General features: G+C 45.3%; 1 protein-coding gene across 1 annotated transcript in view; it reads right to left on the bottom strand.

The window, feature by feature from the left end:
- Positions 1-19553, bottom strand: part of LOC115163438 (replication protein A 70 kDa DNA-binding subunit) — a 48436-nt gene that overhangs the window by 10812 nt on the left and 18071 nt on the right. The window contains exons 13-16 of the mRNA XM_029715294.1: positions 17258-17387; positions 3889-4065; positions 2542-2649; positions 2010-2096 (exon numbers count right to left, since the gene is read on the bottom strand). Coding sequence (XP_029571154.1) covers positions 2010-2096; positions 2542-2649; positions 3889-4065; positions 17258-17387 — 502 coding nt within the window. The remainder of the gene's footprint in view (positions 1-2009; positions 2097-2541; positions 2650-3888; positions 4066-17257; positions 17388-19553) is intronic.

The following is a 19553-nucleotide window of genomic DNA, read 5'->3' as shown; positions in this document are numbered from 1 at the left end:
ACATCAGTCGAATGTCAATATGAGACCCTTACATTGTTCATGCTACGTCAGAAAACATGCTCTACAACCTAGCTACACGACTCAAAGTAAGAAAAACTGTTTTTTTTTCCCTCTCAAGGAAAACTGGCTTGCAGCAGAAAGCCCAGACATGTTTTAAGGAAACATTTGGTTGAGGCAATGGCCAGGACATCCTTGAAACAGCAGGCTCCTGTAAACTGCAGAGGCTGAGCTGACTGTGTTCACACACACACACACACACACACACACACACACACACACACACGTTGTGACAGACAGTGGTCTCTACTCTTCTGTTGTTAATGGGCCTCCCTGGCAGAGTTCCAACTCTCCCTGCTCTCAGTCCCAAACCAATCAATTATTTTATGCTGTGCCCTCAAAACAAGGCTCCATCTGTGTAGCTTCCAGGAGAGGGTGACCACAACTAATCTGTGTGCACCTTTCACACAGCCCCTGAAAACGAGCTGTCGTGTCAAGAAAACCCACCGTCTGTTCTATTCTGTGGTCTCTCTCTACAGACGAAGGGATGGAAGGAGAGGCAATTCAACCAATAAAAGGAGAAATGCCACAGCCAAATGCTGATATTTGTCAGGCCAATTGGAATATGAACGTCACACACAGCTGAACATAGAAAGAAGCTGTTTACATACCGATTTCAATAAATTGTCATTCAGTCAAACCTCTGAACAAGATGTATGTGTGTCTGTGTTCTTTTTCCTCCCATCCAGATGACTGGAATGGAACCACACAACCTCTACCTCATAGTTGGCAACACGCTCTGATATGAAGTAATAAATGTCTGTTAGGCTTGGGCAGTATACCGGGGCATTTGGAAAAAGCCACATGATGGTTTTTCAATACTGTCAATAGCACTGAAACAATTTTGGAATTTAATAAAAGTTGAACATTTGTTGCTACTTTTTAAAGTAAATACCTGCAGTCAATTTTGTAATACATTACATTATTACAAGCACACAATGACAAGAGACCGTTACATTATTACAAGCACACAATGACAAGAGACCGTTACATTATTACAAGCACACAATGACAAGAGACCGTTACATTATTACAAGCACACAATGACAAGAGACCGTTACATTATTACAAGCACACAATGACAAGAGACCTGAGCCTTGTTGTGCAGCACGAGCCAGGTGATCTAGTTACAGTATGGAACTCGCAACAAAATATTTGCCAGCTAAATATCTTATAACTATTAAGTTAACTCTCTAAAATGTGCTAAATGCTCTGCAGTTCTGCATTTGGTTTGCTAATTTAGTAGCTAATTAGCTATCTATCTGGTTAGCTTCTTCCAAAATCAAGCATTCGCTTGGTAACAGCAGAGAATCCCCTCCTAGATCAAGAGCCTTGCTAGCTAATATTTGTTTTGTGCGTGCAGCAAACTGTTACTTGTATACTAGTATAGTTTAAGTCAGAATCTGTACAAAATGTTTGCAATGTGCTCATTAGCATTTAAGTTAGCATTCTCTACAGGATTTCACATGTACTTGTTAGAATTGATAACCTTCGGATTACAGAGTATCAGTGGGGTTTGAAAACAGCGCCCCTTGTTTTCAGTGTCGGTATTACTGAATATCCTGGGATGGCGTGAAGGTATGGCAATCTGGATACCGCCCAAGCCTGATGTCTGTCATTTTATACATTTAGTGTCAGATCAATATATCGGTTGACTGATTAAAATCGGCTGATACATCTAAAAGAGAGGAAAAAAAGTCTATCATATCGGTCTTTATACCACCGATATTGACAAATGCTGAAAAAAAACATGCTAATCTTAGGACTTCTGTTCACTTAATGTTTGTTTTCAATTGTAAGAAATTACATTCAAAAGTATCTTTGAAGAGACATATCACGTCTGAAAAACAATACATCGGCCGATAAATTGGAACAGGTATAGCCTACTTTGCCTCCCAAAAATAAGCATTGTATTGGATCCCAAAATCCCATATCTGTCAGGCGCTACTTACATTGTAGGTCTCCAGCTTCACTCTGTTACGGAAAACAAACGTGTGGAAGTTGGCCTGCTGAAAGATCTCCTCGAAGGCAGCTTCATTCTGCATGAAAATTAACAAAATGGGATCAATTCAACTTTAATGACACTCAGAAACTTGCTCGTTTCCATTAAAAAGCCATTGTTTTAATCAAGATGGCTGGTTCTAAATCAAAGCCGTTTTCCATCTAATTAAAATGTTCAAAATAATGTAGCGCAACATTTTTTGTTAAAAATCACTTGTGATTATTTCAATAGAAATCCTTGGGTTATAGAGGCTGTGTGAGGGCGGACAGAGACCACACAGCACAGCAGCCTGTTTAGGCAGAGCAGAGGTAGCTGGTGCTGGTGGCTGGCAGGGACAGGCTAGAGTAGACCGTGCCTGGGGTTCAGCACCTCCTCTAGGCCCTTTCCTCAGGCCAGGCTTTCAACCAGAAAGAGAAGGAGCGAGACAGGGTGACAGGCGGGCAGACAGGCGGGCAGGCAGAGAGGGAGACAGGCAGGCTCACCGAGTCCTTGAGCTGCCCTAGGTAAGCAGCGTTCTGTCCCAAGATGGCTTCAGCACTCTCCTGGAAGCAGGTCACCCACTGGTTGTCCCCGTAGTCTGCTATGTTGGCCTGCAGGACGAGAGGAGGAACAAAGAGACAGACGCATGTTAGGAGTGAGTACTGGGGAAAGTCAAAGGTCATCTGGGCTTTGTTGATCATTGGTTGCAACAAAAATTGCACCCTATTCTCTTTATAGTGCACCACTTTTGACTAGAGTGCAATGGGCCCTGGTCAAAAGAAATGCAACACATAGGGAATAGGGTGCCATTTGGAACGCATTCAGTCTATTAAAAATGTAGGCTTCTCAGAGATTTGATACTTTGGTTTATTATTGTTAATGATGTCACGTTGCTGCTGAATATTCAATGTATTGTCGATTGCACAAGTTTATACTCCTGGGAAAATCATTATTATAGAACTCTCCATTTGGCACCAGCAGAACCAAGGTGTACGTGTGATGAGAGCTGCGCACAGTGGTAGCATATTCCCAGCTTATGATCCAGTTCTGTGAAGAAAAGCAATATGCTGACTGGCGAGAGGTGCAAAACAATAGAAAAGCAGCTTATTTTAGATGTCTGGCTGCAAGAGCTCGTTTGCTGACTAAATGAGGTAGTATTTTAATGCTGCTATTTTTAACAAGCAGAGAAAAAAATGCCTCAACATTGATGGGGGGGGAATAGAGCAATTAACTCAACATAATCCTGACTTCTACCTAACAAAACAAATAAAATGAATCCGAAATAGCCAGCCACTATTTAACACTTGCAGCAGCGAGAACAGAATGGCCTTAAATAATCTTCTTCAAACATGTGTAAAGAGCTCCGACGGGGAGAGTTAAAGACCGTCAGAGAAGTAGAACCACAGGGGAAGACTGGCTGGAGTCCTGGGAGAAGAGGGGAAAACTGTGGCCAGAAGGAAGGAGAGAAAGGAGTGAAAGAAAGAAAGGGGTGTGAAGACAAGCGAGAGCAAGAGTGAAAGGAGGGAGGAAGACAGAAAGCGAAAGTGTGCGTGCCAGAGAAAAAGCGCAAGAGGCAGAGTAATGAGAGGCAGTATGTATATAAGTCCCCCAGAGGAAGACACACCCGGCCACAGCAGCAGCAGACACAGCCCCACCAAGGGTCCTGTGAGGATGAGAGAATGAATAGAGGCCTAGGGGACAGGGTCAGGAGCCGGCAGGAACTCTGTCACAGTGAGGGTGAATAGGGTGGGACACAGCGTGTGCGTTCCTACATGTGTGTGGGTCCTCTGACTGTGCGTACTGAATCCAGCCAGAAAGCCAGAGGGTTTAGACAGAGCTGAGCCACTCACAGAGAGGATGAGTCGGTACTTGAAGTTGGGGAACTCTTTGTCACACTTCTCACAGCGGAACATGCCGTTCTGCTGGTCCACCACCTTCTTATTGCAGTCCTGACTAGGGCATGCCTGGTACAGACAGTTCTCCTTACGGATGTACACTATGGTGGCGATGCAGCTGAAGTAGTCTGCCTGGAGAGAGACACACACAGACAACATTACTGAGTATACTTCTTAGTCCTTTTTAAAAGTGTACACTTCAGATGTTTTGTGGAAGATCATATTGCTATACCTGCAGCTGAAGGAGTACGCCCGGACGGACACACCCACACACAAACACACGAGAATCATTCTGTCAATCCTTTTGAAATGGAGATGTTTTGTGGCAGGCCATATTGTAATGTGCAGGTTTGGTCTATGATTTCTACATAAGGTTCATGACATTACACAGCACAGAACTAACAACTAATAAGCACTAAAGAACAGATCTAAGAGGACAAACTAGAATATTCAAACTCTATTAAAAGAGAAACATTACTGCAGTGGGATGCAAAAATAAGAATCCAACCGCAATCTACATAGCATAGCTCCAAACACAAATATAAAACTGCAAAGGCAGGCTACCTCATCTTTTTTTATGGGGGCATATGCAAAGTTTATAACCCCAATATACATAAACAGCCTTTCTGAATAATTCCTAGCCTGTCGGAGAGCAGACAACACCTGCTGAGAATTTCCCAACGCCGAGTCTTGAAATACATAAATGGAGACAGACAAAGGGCTGTGGGAGGGAGCAACATAATGACGTGACTCAGTGTCAACAGGGTTGGAGAGGAGTCCCGTCGCCTCTCGTTCTGTCAACAGGGTTGGAGAGGAGTCCCGTCGCCTCTCGTTCTGTCAACAGGGTTGGAGAGGAGTCCCGTCGCCTCTCGTTCTGTCAACAGGGTTGGAGAGGAGTCCCGTCGCCTCTCGTTCTGTCAACAGGGTTGGAGAGGAGTCCCGTCGCCTCTCGTTCTGTCAACAGGGTTGGAGAGGAGTCCCGTCGCCTCTCGTTCTGTCAACAGGGTTGGAGAGGAGTCCCGTCGCCTCTCGTTCTGTCAACAGGGTTGGAGAGGAGTCCCGTCGCCTCTCGTTCTGTCAACAGGGTTGGAGAGGAGTCCCGTCGCCTCTCGTTCTGTCAACAGGGTTGGAGAGGAGTCCCGTCGCCTCTCGTTCTGTCAACAGGGTTGGAGAGGAGTCCCGTCGCCTCTCGTTCTGTCAACAGGGTTGGAGAGGAGTCCCGTCGCCTCTCGTTCTGTCAACAGGGTTGGAGAGGAGTCCCGTCGCCTCTCGTTCTGTCAACAGGGTTGGAGAGGAGTCCCGTCGCCTCTCGTTCTGTCAACAGGGTTGGAGAGGAGTCCCGTCGCCTCTCGTTCTGTCAACAGGGTTGGAGAGGAGTCCCGTCGCCTCTCGTTCTGTCAACAGGGTTGGAGAGGAGTCCCGTCGCCTCTCGTTCTGTCAACAGGGTTGGAGAGGAGTCCCGTCGCCTCTCGTTCTGTCAACAGGGTTGGAGAGGAGTCCCGTCGCCTCTCGTTCTGTCAACAGGGTTGGAGAGGAGTCCCGTCGCCTCTCGTTCTGTCAACAGGGTTGGAGAGGAGTCCCGTCGCCTCTCGTTCTGTCAACAGGGTTGGAGAGGAGTCCCGTCGCCTCTCGTTCTGTCAACAGGGTTGGAGAGGAGTCCCGTCGCCTCTCGTTCTGTCAACAGGGTTGGAGAGGAGTCCCGTCGCCTCTCGTTCTGTCAACAGGGTTGGAGAGGAGTCCCGTCGCCTCTCGTTCTGTCAACAGGGTTGGAGAGGAGTCCCGTCGCCTCTCGTTCTGTCAACAGGGTTGGAGAGGAGTCCCGTCGCCTCTCGTTCTGTCAAAATGTTGTAGAGCTCCCTTCCTGTTTCTATACCCCCACCCACCACCTCATACGCCTTTTTGCCACAGACAGGTGGAATCTCTCTCCCCCTCCTACTGCTCATCACCACCCTGCAGGTGGCCATGGGGACAGAGATGTGACAATGAGGTGACAGAGGCCCAGTGAGGTGAAAACAGGGTCACGTTGAAGGGGAGTGAAAGGAGCAGACACCTCCACGTCTTAACACAGTCTACATCCCAAACAGCGCCCTATTCCCTATGTAGTACATTACTTTCGACCAGGGCCTATAGGCAGCACCACATGGTAATATCTCATTATGGAAACACACACAGGAGAACCTCTGAGGCCAAACACCTTCATCAGTCAGTCATTAGGATTCATCCAGAGGACAAAACAGGGTATGCTCTTTTAAAAACCCATAACACTCCCTTACACAATAATGGCCTACAGTAGGATTACAACAGGGGATTGTAATAACCTGGACGTCCTGATTCATATTCATGGAGGGGAACATTGCCTGGCGTACAGAAAGGAAAGCAGGGGACAGGAAACAGGACATTTCTGCCTGGTGCACTTCATTGAGAATTCCGCATGCAAGAGTTTCTCTTTCTTTCTCTCTATAGTTCACAATCTAGATGGAGGCCCCAGGCAAAGTCTTAACCTCCAGTTTCAAAGGAAATAAATAGAAAAACTAAAAGGGAACGTTTCCGCCACATTGGCCGTAATTGATTTTGCTCTCTCCCCATAGGCTGACTGCTGGACACTGTCAGTATGCCTAAGGAATACAGCCATAATTAAATTGCACAGAAGGACAATTTATATTTTATGTCACTTCAGACCACAAAACACTTGGGGAGTAATCAATGACAGTGGCCAAATGAGAGACAAATCTCTCCCCTTTCAACGCATGGAATCTGCCTTTAAAACTACAGGTGTTTTAACAAACACCACATATTTCCCTTCCCACACTGCAGCTTCCCCAAAGAGTACTAATTAACCAAGTTAATACCTCCGCAATTACCATGTCACTCACCACAGAGAGAGAGATGAGACCACTGAAGACATTTTTCTTCTGTCTCTGTCACAAGGCTTTACATACGCAGGCAGTGTCAAGCCATCGGGAAGGAGCGGACTGTGGACGGGGTTAGCCATTCGCTGTCGACAGGGCAAGCCGGTGTTGTGTAAATTGGAGGTTTTGACAGAGACTTTGTGACAGGGACAATTAATTGCCGCTGACTTGCGGAGGGCTTTGAGAGGGCCGACCTTGTGACCCCATGTCTCTGAGTCTCTACGGGCTGAGCGTGAACAGTACGAGGAGGACAGACTGAGCTCGAGTCAGCTCCTCTGTCAAACCCAGCCTTCAGCACACACAGACACTACAGGCTGAACTAGAGCCCTGGGTCACACCTCTCCTCTTCTCCCCTCCTCCTCCCACACCACAGCCTAATGCCAGGAGAAAGCTCCTTAACCCAACAGGGGGCTAATGGATAGTGTGGAGGACTCTGGTGAAGGTCAAAGGAACTAGTGAATCAGCAATGCTCATACTGGTTAGCCTATATAGTGCCAACTGCCTACTCTACAATGAGATAGTGACAACGTTTACATGCACTTTACCATGTTAATTTTAAAAAACATCAGCAAAAGGCCAAACTGAAAGTAAGCATACAGTGATTAAAACACCTGGTTTTCTGAGCAATCTTTCAAATTATTTGGACATGTAAACAGCTTAATCAGTGTTCCAGTGGTGGGGAGGCAGGCGTTGGGCCAGTAACAAAAAGGTTGCTAGATCGAATCCCCGAGCTGACAAGGCAAACATCTGTCGTTCAAGGCAGTTAACCCACTGTTCCTAGGCCGTCATTGTAAATAAGAATTTGTTCTTAACTGACTTGCCTAGTTAAATAAAGGTGTAAAAAAACAGGTCTGCGTATGTGCCAGCACCGGTAGCCTCCCTCTTATGCGCGAGAGAAGTGAGTTCAGAAAAACTGAAAGTATACATCTTAAAAATAGATTTCACATCAAACTTTATACGCCGAAACAAAAAGGATTTGCAAAAATAACATGGTCACGGTAGTAGAACGTCTATTTTGATTGGCGATTTTGAGCATTTATCTATCAGGTAGCCTGATTTCAGATGTGTCCATGTGATTTTAGGGAAATCGTTTTTTCTTCCAAAGCATGTAAATGTTTTAAACAATTATATTAATCCACAATAATGGCAATAATGTGTGCAAGTAACCTACAAAGTCTACAATGTGAGGAGCGTATCAAGTAACTGGTCAGCCTATATAGTGTCCATACACTACAATGTGAGGAGCGTATCAAGTAACTGGTCAGCCTATATAGTGTCTATACACTACAATGTGAGGAGCGTATCAAGTAACTGGTCAGCCTATATAGTGTCCATACACTACAATGTGAGGAGCGTATCAAGTAACTGGTCAGCCTATATAGTGTCCATACACTACAATGTGAGGAGCGTATCAAGTAACTGGTCAGCCTATATAGTGTCTATACACTACAATGTGAGGAGCGTGTCAAGTAACTGGTCAGCCTATATAGTGTCCATACACTACAATGTAAGGAGCGGCAGGATTCAAGAAAGAACAATAAGAGCGCTATACTGAGGCTTGGTGACACCAGGCCCTGGAGAGCTGCAGAACCAGGACTAGATCACCGAGAGCCAGGAGCAACACTACTAAAGCCCAGCCAGCCACTGAGCCAATCACCACAGCAATGCCCCAACATCCTCCATGCACACAGACAGGTAGGGATTTAGCCACAAATAGGTTTCTAGTCGAGTGTTGCTCTTCTATTATTTATCTAGGCCTATATATTTGGAACAACATGCCCCATTTTCTCCTCCGTTTGCTAAGGTAGGACATTTTCTCACATGCTCTTTGACCCAAGCCTGTCTATACTCCAAAGCACTCTATCCATTCTCCAACACCTCAGTCCTTCACACGACCCGAGTCCACCTGTGTCCGTTAGTCAAGCCTGAGCTTTTCTACCATTGTCCCCCTCTCCTAGTATAATGGCGCCGGAGGGGATGGCTGCTGTTTTATGGGCTCCTAACCAACTCTGCCATTTGGTTTGTTTTTTCGCATTGTTTGCAACTAATTTTGTACATAATGTTGCTGCTACCGTCTCTTATGACCAAAAAGAGCTTCTGGACATCAGAACAGTGATTACTCACCTCGAACTAGACAACTTTTTTTTTAATGAGTCCGACGTGAAGGATATACTGCTTTGTCGAGACAAGGCCCAAATCCCCGTCATCAGCATGAAGACGGAGAAAAGGGGGGAGGAGGGCGGGGTGCCTTGTAAGAATTCGCTGACGAGTAGGTAAACCACCACTACCCTCGGTATTATTGGTCAACGTGCAAACATTGGAAAACAAACTGGACAATCCACGATTAAGACTATCCTACCAACAAGACATTAAAAACTGTAATATCTTATGTTTCACGAGACTTGGCTGAACGACGACACGGATAATATAGAGCTGGCTGGCTTCTCCGTGCATCGGCAGGACAGAGTAGCTACGTCTGGTAAGATCAGGGGCGTGTGTCCATTTGTCAATAACTGCTGGTGCGTGATGTCTAATATTAAAGAAGTCTCGAGGTATTGCTCGCCTGAGGTAGAATACCTCATGATAAGCTGTAGACCACACTATCTATATTATTCGTAGCCGTCTATTTTCCACCACAACCCGATGCTGGCACTAAGACCACACTCAACAAGCTGTATAAGGCCAAGAAAATGCTCATCCAGAAGCGACACTCCTAGTGGCCGGGGACTTTAATGCAGGCAAACTTAAATCCTTTCTACCTAATATATATATATATATTTTAAACTCTAGACCACCTTTACTCCACACACAGACACGCAAACAAAGCTCTCCCTTGCCCTTCCTTTGACAATAATTATATCCTCCTGATTCCTGCTTACAAGCAAAAGTACCAGTGACTCGCTCAATACGGAAGGGCTCAGATGACACGGATGCTACGCTTCAGGACTGTTGTGCTAGCACAGACTGGAATATGTTCCGGGATTCATTCAATGGCATTGAGGAGTATACCGTATCAGTCACTGTCTTCAACATAAAGTGCATCGACGATGTCATCCCACAGTGAACGCATGTACATTTCCACACCGAGCTCAAGGCTAGAGCTGCCGCTTTCAAGGAGTGGCACACTAATCTGGACGCTTATAAGAAATCCCGCTATGACGTCTGACGAACCTCAAACAGGCAAAGCATCAATATAGGACTAAGATTGAATCCTACTACACCGGCTTTGACGCTCGTCGGATGTGGCAGGGCTTAAACTATTACGGACCACAAAGGTAAACCCAGCCGCGAGCTGCCCAGTGACGTGAGCCTACCAGACAAGCTAATTGCCGTTTATGTGTGTGATCACGCTCTCCGTAACTGATGTGACCAAGACCTTTAAACAGGTCAACATTCACAAAGCTGCCGGGCCTGACAGATTACCAGGACGTGTACTCAAAGCATGCGCGGACCACCTGGCAAGTGTCTTCACTGACATGATCAACCTCTCCCTGGCCAAGTCTGTAATACCTACATGTTTCAAACAGACCACCACAGTCCCTGTGCCTAACAAAGCGAAGGTAACCTGCCAAAATGATTACCGCCACGTAGCACTCATGTCGGTAAGCCATGAAGTGCTTTGAAAGGCTGGTCAACACAATCATGTCAGAAACCTTAGACCCACTTCAATTCGCAAACCTCCCCAACAGATCAACAGATGACGCAATCTCAATCGCACTCCACACTGCCCTTTCCCACCTGGACAAAAGGAACACCTATGTAAGAATGTTGTTCAATTCATTGACTACAGCTCAGCGTTCAACACCATAGTGCCCACAAAGCTCATCACTAAGCTAAGGACCCTGGGACTAAACACCTACTTCTGCAACTGGATCCTGGACTTCCTGATGGGCTGCCCCCAGGTGGTAAGACAAGGCAACAACACATCTGCCACGCTGATCCTCAACACTCAGGGGTGCCTGCTTAGTCACCTCCTGTACTCCCTGTTCAACCACGACTGTATGGCCAAACGACTCCAACACCATAAAATGTTCTGACGACACAACAGTGGTAGGCTGATCACCGACAACATAGCCTATAGGGAGGAGGTCAGAGACCTGGCAGTGTGGTGCCAGAACAACCTTTCTCAATGTGAGCAAGACAAAGGAGTTGATCATGAACTAAAGGAAAGGAGGGCCGAACAGGCCCCCATTAACTTTGATGGGGCTGTAGTGGAGTGGGTTGAGAGTTAAGTTCCTTGGTGTCCACATCACCAATGAACTATCATGGTCAAAACACACCAAGACAGTTGTGAAGAGGGCACAACAACACCTTTTCCCCGTCAGGAAAAGATTTGGCATGGGTCCCCAGATCCTCAAAAAGTTCTACAGCCGCACCATCGATAGCATCCTGACTGGTTGCATCACCGCCTGGTATGGCAACTGCTCGACATCTGAACGTAAGGCCCTAGAGGGTATTGCGTACGGCCCAGTACATCACAGGGGTCAAGCATTCTGCCATCCAGGACCTTCAGGGGTTCTATACCAGGCGGTGTCAGAGGAAGGCACCAAAAAAATTGTTAAAAGCAGCACTGGAGCACCAAGTCTAGGACCAAAGGACTCCTTAACAGCTTCTAATCCCAAGACATAAGACTGCTGAACAACTAATCAAATGGCCACCCGGACTATTTACATTGACCCCCCTTTGTATTTACACTGCTGCTACACGCTGTTTATTATCAATGCATAGTCACTTCACCCCTACCTACAGTTGAAGTCGGAAGTTTACATACACCTTAGCCAAATACATTTAACCTGTTAGGGCTAGGGGGCAGTATTTACACGGCCGGATAAAAAAACGGCTTTGGATAGAAAACACCCTAAAGTTTCTAAAACTGTTTGAATGGTGTCTGTGAGTATAACAGAACTCATATGGCAGGCAAAAACCTGAGAAGATTTCATGCAGGAAGTGGCCTGTCTGACAAGGTGTTGTTCTTCTTGCCTCTGTTTATTGAAGACTGAGGACCTTTGCTGTAACGTGACACTTCCTACGGCTCCCATAGGCTCTCAGAGCCCGGGAAAAAGCTGAACGATATCGAGGCAGCCTCTGGCTGAAACACATTATCGCCTTTGACAAGTGGCCGATCAGAGGACAATGGCATAAAAATTGATTTTAAACAGTGGTTGACATGCTTCGAAGTACGGTAATGGAATATTTAGATTTTTTTTGTCACGAAATGCGCCGTGCGCGTGACCCTTATTTACCATTCGGATAGTGTCTTGAACGCACGAACAAAACGCCGCTGTTGGAACATAACTACGGATTATTTGGGACCAAACCAACATTTGTTATTGAAGTAGAAGTCCTGGGAGTGCATTCTGACGAAGAACACCAAAGGTAATCAAACTTTTCTAATAGTAAATCGGAGTTTGGTGAAGGCTAAACTTGCTGGGTGTCTAAATAGCTAGCCCTGTGATGCCGGGCTATCTACTTAGAATATTGCAAAATGTGCTTTCACCAAAAAGCTATTTTAAAATCGGACATATCGAGTGCATAGAGGAGTTCTGTGTCTATAATTCTTAAAATAATTGGTATGCTTTTTGTGAACGTTTATCGTGAGTAATTTAGTAAATTGTTAGTAAATTCGCCGGAAGTTTGCGGGGGTATGCTAGTTCTGAACGTCACATGCTAATGTAAAAAGCTGTTTTTTGATATAAATATGAACTTGATTGAACAAAACATGCATGTATTGTATAACATAATGTCCTAGGGTTGTCATCTGATGAAGATCATCAAAGGTAAGTGCTGCATTTAGCTGTCTTCTGGGTTTATGTGACATTATATGCTAGCTTGAAAAATGGGTGTCTGATTATTTCTGGCTGGGTCCTCTGCTGACATAATCTAATGTTTTGCTTTCGTTGTAAAGCCTTTTTGAAATCGGACAGTGTGGTTAGATTAACGAGAGTCTTGTCTTTAAAATGCTGTAAAATAGTAATATGTTTGAGAAATTGAAGTAATAGCATTTCTAAGGTATTTGAATAACGCGCCACAGGATTCCACTGGCTGTTACGTAGGTGGGACGATTTCGTCTCGCCGGCCCTAGAGAGGTTAAACTCAGTTTTTCACAATTCCTGACATTTAATCCTAGTAAAAATTCCCTGTCTAAGGTCAGTTAGGATAACCACTTTATTTTAAGAATGTGAAATGTCAGAATAATTGATTTATTTTCTATTTCAGCTTTTATTTTTTCCATCACACTCCCAGTGGGTCAGAAGTTCACATACACTCAATTAGAATTTGGTAGCATTGCCTTTAAATTATTTAACTTGGGTCAAACGTTTTGGGTAGCCTTCTACAAGCTTCCCACAATAAGCTGGGTGAATTTTGGCCCATTCCTCCTGACAGAGCTGGTGTAACTGAGTCTGGTTTGTAGGCCTCCTTGCTCGCACACATTTATTCAATTCTGCCCACAAATCTTCTATAGGATTGAGGTCCGGGCTTTGTGATGACCACTCTAATACCTTGACTTGGATGTATGCTTGGGATCATTGTCCATTTGGAAGACCAATTTGCAACCAAGCTTTAACTTCCTGACTGATGTCTTGAGATGTTGCTTCAATGTATCCACATAATGCCATCTATTTTGTGAAGTGCACCAGTCCCTCCTGCAGCAAAGCACCCCACAACATGATGCTGCCACCGCCGTGCATCACGGTTGGGATGGTGTTCCTCGGCTTGCAAGCCTCCCCGTTTTTCCTCAAAACATAATGATGGTCATTATGGCCAAACAGTTCTATTTTTGTCTCATCAGACCAGAGGACATTTCTCCAAGAAGTACGATCTTTGTCCCCATGTGCAGCTGCAAATCATAGTCTGGCGTTTTTATAGCTGTTTTGGAGCAGTGGCTTCTTCCTTGCTGAGCGGCCTTCCAGGTTGTGTCGATATAGGACTCGTTTTACTGTGGATATAGATACTTTTGTACCCGTTTCCTCCAGCATCTTCACAAGGTTCTTTGCTGTTGTTCTGGGATTGAGTTGCACTTTTAGCACCAAAGTACGTTCATCTCTAGGAGCCAGAACGTGTCTCATTCCTGAGCCGTATGACGTCTGCGTAGTCCCATGGTGATTATACGTGCGTACTATTGTTTGTACAGATGAACGTGGTACCTTCAGGCATTTGGAAATTGCTCCCAAGGATGAACCAGACTTGGAGGTCACCATTTCTTTTCCTGAGGTCTTGGTTGATTTCTTTAGATTTTCCCATGTCAAGCAAAGAGGCACTGAGTTTGAAGGTAGGCCTTGAAATACATCCACAGGTACACCACCAATAGGCTAATTGACATCATTTGAGTCAATCAGAAGCTTCTAAAGCCATGACATCATTTTCTGGAATTTTCCAAGCTGTTTAAAGGCACAGTCAACTTAGTGTATGTAAACTTCTGAACCACTGGAATTTTGATATAATTCACTGTAAGTGAAATAATTTGTCTGTAAACAGGAAAAATTCTGTGTCCTAGATATCCTAACTGACTTGCCAAAACTATAGTTTGTTAACAATAAACTCGTGGAGTGGTTTAAAAACGAGTCTTAATGACTCCAACATAAGTGTACAGTGGGGGAAAAAAGTATTTGATCCCCTGCTGATTTTGTACGTTTGCCACTGACTAAGAAAAGATCAGTCTATAATCTTAATGGTAGGTTTATTTGAACAGTGAAAGACAGAATAACAACAAAAATATCCAGAAAAACGCATTTCAGAAATTTTATAAATTGATTTGCATTTTAATGAGGGAAATAAGTATTTGACCCCCTCTCAAATCAGAAAGATTTCTGGCTCCCAAGTGTCTTTTATACAGGTAACGAGCTGAGATTAGGAGCACACTCTTAAAGGGAGTGCTCCTAACCGCAGCTTGTTACCTGTAAAAATGACACCTGTCCAAAGAAGCAATCAATCAGATTCCAAACTCTCCACCATGGCCAAGACCAAAGAGCTCTCCAAGGATATCAGGGACAAGATTGTAGACCTACACAACGCTGGAATGGGCTACAGACCATCGCCAAACAGCTTGGTGAAAAGGTGACAACATTTGGTGCGATTATTCGCAAATGGAAGAAACACAAAAGAACTGTCAATATCCCTCGGCCTGGGGCTCCATGCAAGATCTCACCTCGTGGAGTTGCAATGATCATGAGAACGGTGAGGGATCAGCCCAGAACTACACGGGAGGATCTTGTCAATGATCTCAAGGCAGCTGGAACGACAAATCCTGCAGCGCCCGCAAGGTCCCCCTGCTCAAGAATACATATACATGCCCGTCTGAAGTTTGCCAATGAACATCTGTATGATTCAGAGAACAACTGGTGAAAGTGTTGTGGTCAGATGAGACCAAAATGGAGCTCTTTGACATCAACTCAACTGGCCGTGTTTGGAGGAGGAGGAATGCTGCCTATGACCCCAAGAACACCATCTCCACCGTCAAACATGGAGGTGGAAACATTATGCTTTGGGGGTGTTTTTCTGCAAAGGGGACAGGACAACTTCACCGCATCAAAGGGACGATGGACGGGGCCATGTACCATCAAATCTTGGGTGAGAACCTCCTTCCCTCAGCCAGGGCATTGAAAATGGGTCGTGGATGGGTATTCCAGCACGACAATGACCCAAAACACACGGCCAGGGCAACAAAGGAGTGGCTCAAGAAGAAGCACATTAAGGTCCTGGAGTGGCCTAGCCAGTCTCCAGACCTTAATCCCATAGAAAATCTGTGGAGGGAGCTGAAGGTTCGAGTTGACAAACGTCAGCCTCGAAACCTTAATGACTTGGAGAAGATCTGCAAAGAGGAGTGGGATAAAATCCCTCCTGAGATGTGTAAAAACCTGGTGGCCAACTACAAGAAACGTCTGACCTCTGTGATTGCCAACAAGGGTTTTGCCACCAAGTACTAAGTCATGTTTTGCAGAGGGGTCAAATACTTATTTCCCTCATTAAAATGCAAATAATTTTATTACATTTTTGACATGCGTTTTTCTGGATTTTTTGTTGTTGTTATTCTGTCTCTCACTGTTCAAATAAACCTACCATTAAAATGATAGACTAATCATTTCTTTGAAAGTGGGCTAACGTAAAAAATCAGCAGGGGATCAAATACTTTCCCCCCTCACTGTATGTATACTTCCGACTTCAACTGTACACGTACAAATTACCTGGATTAACATGTACCCCCACACATTGACTCGGTACCCCCTGTATATAGCCTCGTTAGTGTTACTTTTTTAAATAAACTTTTGTTTATTTAGTAAATACGTTATTAACTCTATTTCTTGAACTGCATTGTTGGTTAAGGGCTTGTAAGTAAGCATTTCACGGTAAGGTCTACACCTGCTGTATTAGGCGCATGTGACAAATAGAATTTGATTTAGATTCTCCATCTCCCTCCCAGTCAATCCTGAGCTTTTGTATCATCCCCTCTCTGTCGATCCCCCCTCTCTCCCAGTGCCCTTCTAACCAGAGAACACTCCTCACACAACGTCAGTCAAATAAACCCAATTCAAATCCTCTCATCCCTTATCCCAAAACAGAGGTTAATAACCAAGGCCCAGGATTAAATAATATAGTTTTATATTACAAATATTAAACATATCAGTTTCCATAAACTTAGATTATAATTATATACACCTTTCCACCCTTCTCATAAAATGAAAATAAGAAGCTGAAATTTTAAGCACATATATTACTTGACTTATATGAGAGCAATCACTTCATTACCAAGATTAATGAATGGAGTTACTCTTATCTTCACAATCAATATGGGAGATAAATGTGACGTCACAAAGCACATACCTAGGTAGGGAGAGGGCAGCAGAGGACACCTACTATGTTGGTGATTAATGAGAGGGAGATCATCAGAATACCATAGGGTGCATCCCAAATGGCACCCTATTCCCTATATAATGCACTACTTTTGACCAGGTCCCATAGGGAATAGCGTGCCATTGAGCCCTGGCCAAAAGTAGTGCACCATGTAGGAAAGAGGGTCACATTTTGGACAGAAACAAGCTAGCATTCTGCTTTAAAAATAAGCTTGGGATCCTGCAGCAGTCATTTAATGAGTCGCTCTGATTAAAGACTTATCATGAATGCCAACAAAGAGAAGAGAATCCTTGGAAAGCCAGGATGAAGTGACAAGGTTCCAGTGTTCCATGGTGACTGAGATAGAGATGCTGCTGTGTGTTGGATCCACAATGCAGGTTGGTCTACTTCCCACCTTCAAAGAAGAGATCGCTTGTATTCGATATTGTCTTTCAGTTTGTCCTTGAATATTCTTGCTTTGAATCAAGTCAAGAAAAATATATTTTAGACTGTTTGATGTACATGTTTGTCTACAAAAAAGTATGTTCGTGTGAGTGTGTGCTGGCGTGTGTGCGTGAGCAAAAAACCTTGTCTCCGTGTCCAAGGTGCTCCGTCTTGATGTCAGCCAGGGTCTTCCAGTTGGTGTTCCCTCCTCCTCCACCTGTCCTTGCCTCCGTCAGAGACTGGCCATCCATAGAATGACCCTCCTTGTCATACCTGGATGGACACGGTTAAACACACACACACCTTTAGTCAACATGTCACTGCAGAAACAACCCCATCAATCTCAACAGAAAAGACAAAGAGGTCAAGTGTAATACATAGAGGTGCCTCGTAGACCACCGTCTTGTAGCCTAGTGCCTCACAGACCCCCGTGGTAGCCTAGTGCCTCACAGACCCCCGTGGTAGCCTAGTGCCTCACAGACCACCGTCTTGTAGCCTAGTGCCTCACAGACCACCGTCTTGTAGCCTAGTGCCTCACAGACCACCGTCTTGTAGCCTAGTGCCTCACAGACCCCCGTGGTAGCCTAGTGCCTCACAGACCACCGTCTTGTAGCCTAGTGCCTCACAGACCACCGTCTTGTAGCCTAGTGCCTCGCACACCACCGTCTTGTAGCCTAGTGCCTCGCACACCACCGTCTTGTAGCCTAGTACACCGCACCACCTTGTAGCCTAGTGCCTAGTACACCGCCGTCTTGTAGCCTAGTGCCTAGTACACCGCACCGCCTTGTAGCCTAGTGCCTAGTACACCGCACCGCCTTGCAGCCTAGTACACCGCCGTCTTGCAGCCTAGTACACCGCCGTCTTGCAGCCTAGTACACCGCCGTCTTGCAGCCTAGTACACCGCCGTCTTGCAGCCTAGTACACCGCCGTCTTGCAGCCTAGTAGACCGCCGTCTTGCAGCCTAGTAGACCGCCGTCTTGCAGCCTAGTACACCGCCGTCTTGCAGCCTAGTACACCGCCGTCTTGCAGCCTAGTACACCGCCGTCTTGTAGCCTAGTACACCGCCGTCTTGTAGCCTAGTACACCGCCGTCTTGTAGCCTAGTAGACCACCGTCTTGTAGCCTAGTAGACCACCGTCTTGCAGCCTAGTAGACCACCGTCTTGTAGCCTAGTAGACCACCGTCTTGTAGCCTAGTGAATTGTCTGTTGTCTAGTAGTGGTTTAACAAAACCCATCCTGGCCAACATAGCCATGCCTGTTTGACAAAGCTGAGCTAGGCTGCATCCTAAAAGGGCACCCTATTCCCTATATAGTGCACTAAATAAGGAATATGGTGCCATTTGGGACGCAAAAATAGTCTGTGCTGAGGGCAAACCAGGCTGAGTGGCAGAGAGAGTGGCTGTGAAATGAATCAACAGCAGTGATGGGGGAATCAGAAACCAATTTTCACTCAGCGTTACCTCCAGGTGATTCACACAATACAAGGGAGAAGGAGAGAGAAGAGAGGGATGGAGAATAGGGGGAGGAGAGCAGGGGAAAGAGAAAAATAAATAAATAAAAAAACACTCAGGTTGGAATGGTGCAAGAGATCAATAGAGCTGAGTAATCTATTGCTAGGAGGTATTGTGTAGCGCTGTGGGGGGGTGAGGGGACAGGGGCTGTAAATACAGTGAGCGGGACTTGCTCTTGGAAGCATGACTAATTGAAAATATCCCCATTAATGGCCTGCAAGCATGTGGCCCGGCCACTGTGGCCTCTGCCAATTTCCTCTCCCACCCAACCACCGAAAAATGTGTGCAATTCTTTCCTGTGGCACCTATTCCCTCATCTCTGTACTACCATTCCTGCTTTGTTATAATTCTACTGGTGTTCGTAATGATAGGGGGCCTGACACCTGGCTGTTGATGCATTAAAAACAACAACCTAGTTCTGAAGTCCACCTGAAAATACTTATTTGTTTCTGATTAACAACAACTCCTTTCATGAAGCTGCTGGTGTTTCACCAAGAGAAATAGTCTGGAACAGAATGAAAGGAATTAAACATTTATAGCGTTTTCAGATCCAGACTCCTGGTAGGTAAGCTGATGATCATTAACGTATATCTGATTTCAAGATGTTATTTTTGACAGAGCTACAAATAATGAACAAAATGCTAAGCAAGATACCCAGGAGACTATGTAACGCAGACTGTAAAGACAGACAAACAGAAGATTGTTCTGTAGGAAACCGCTACAACAGGCAGGGTATAGTAAGTCAGTGGGTTTGATGAAGGAAACTAAAATCAGGACAAATTGGAGCTGGCAGAAGATGTACAACAGTGGACTGACAGGCAGGCAGGGAGATGCGCAGTGAGTGGATGAAGTGAGACTAACCAACGAAGAGAGACGACAACAAGAAGAAAAGGGAAAGAACAGATTCATGTGCATAGCATGGCACCCC

The sequence above is a fragment of the Salmo trutta genome, chromosome 26 (assembly GCF_901001165.1).
Source record: "Salmo trutta chromosome 26, fSalTru1.1, whole genome shotgun sequence".
Lineage (NCBI taxonomy): Eukaryota > Metazoa > Chordata > Actinopteri > Salmoniformes > Salmonidae > Salmo > Salmo trutta.
The sequence above is the reverse complement of the archived record's forward strand: the minus strand, read 5'-3'. Positions and strand labels throughout refer to the sequence as shown.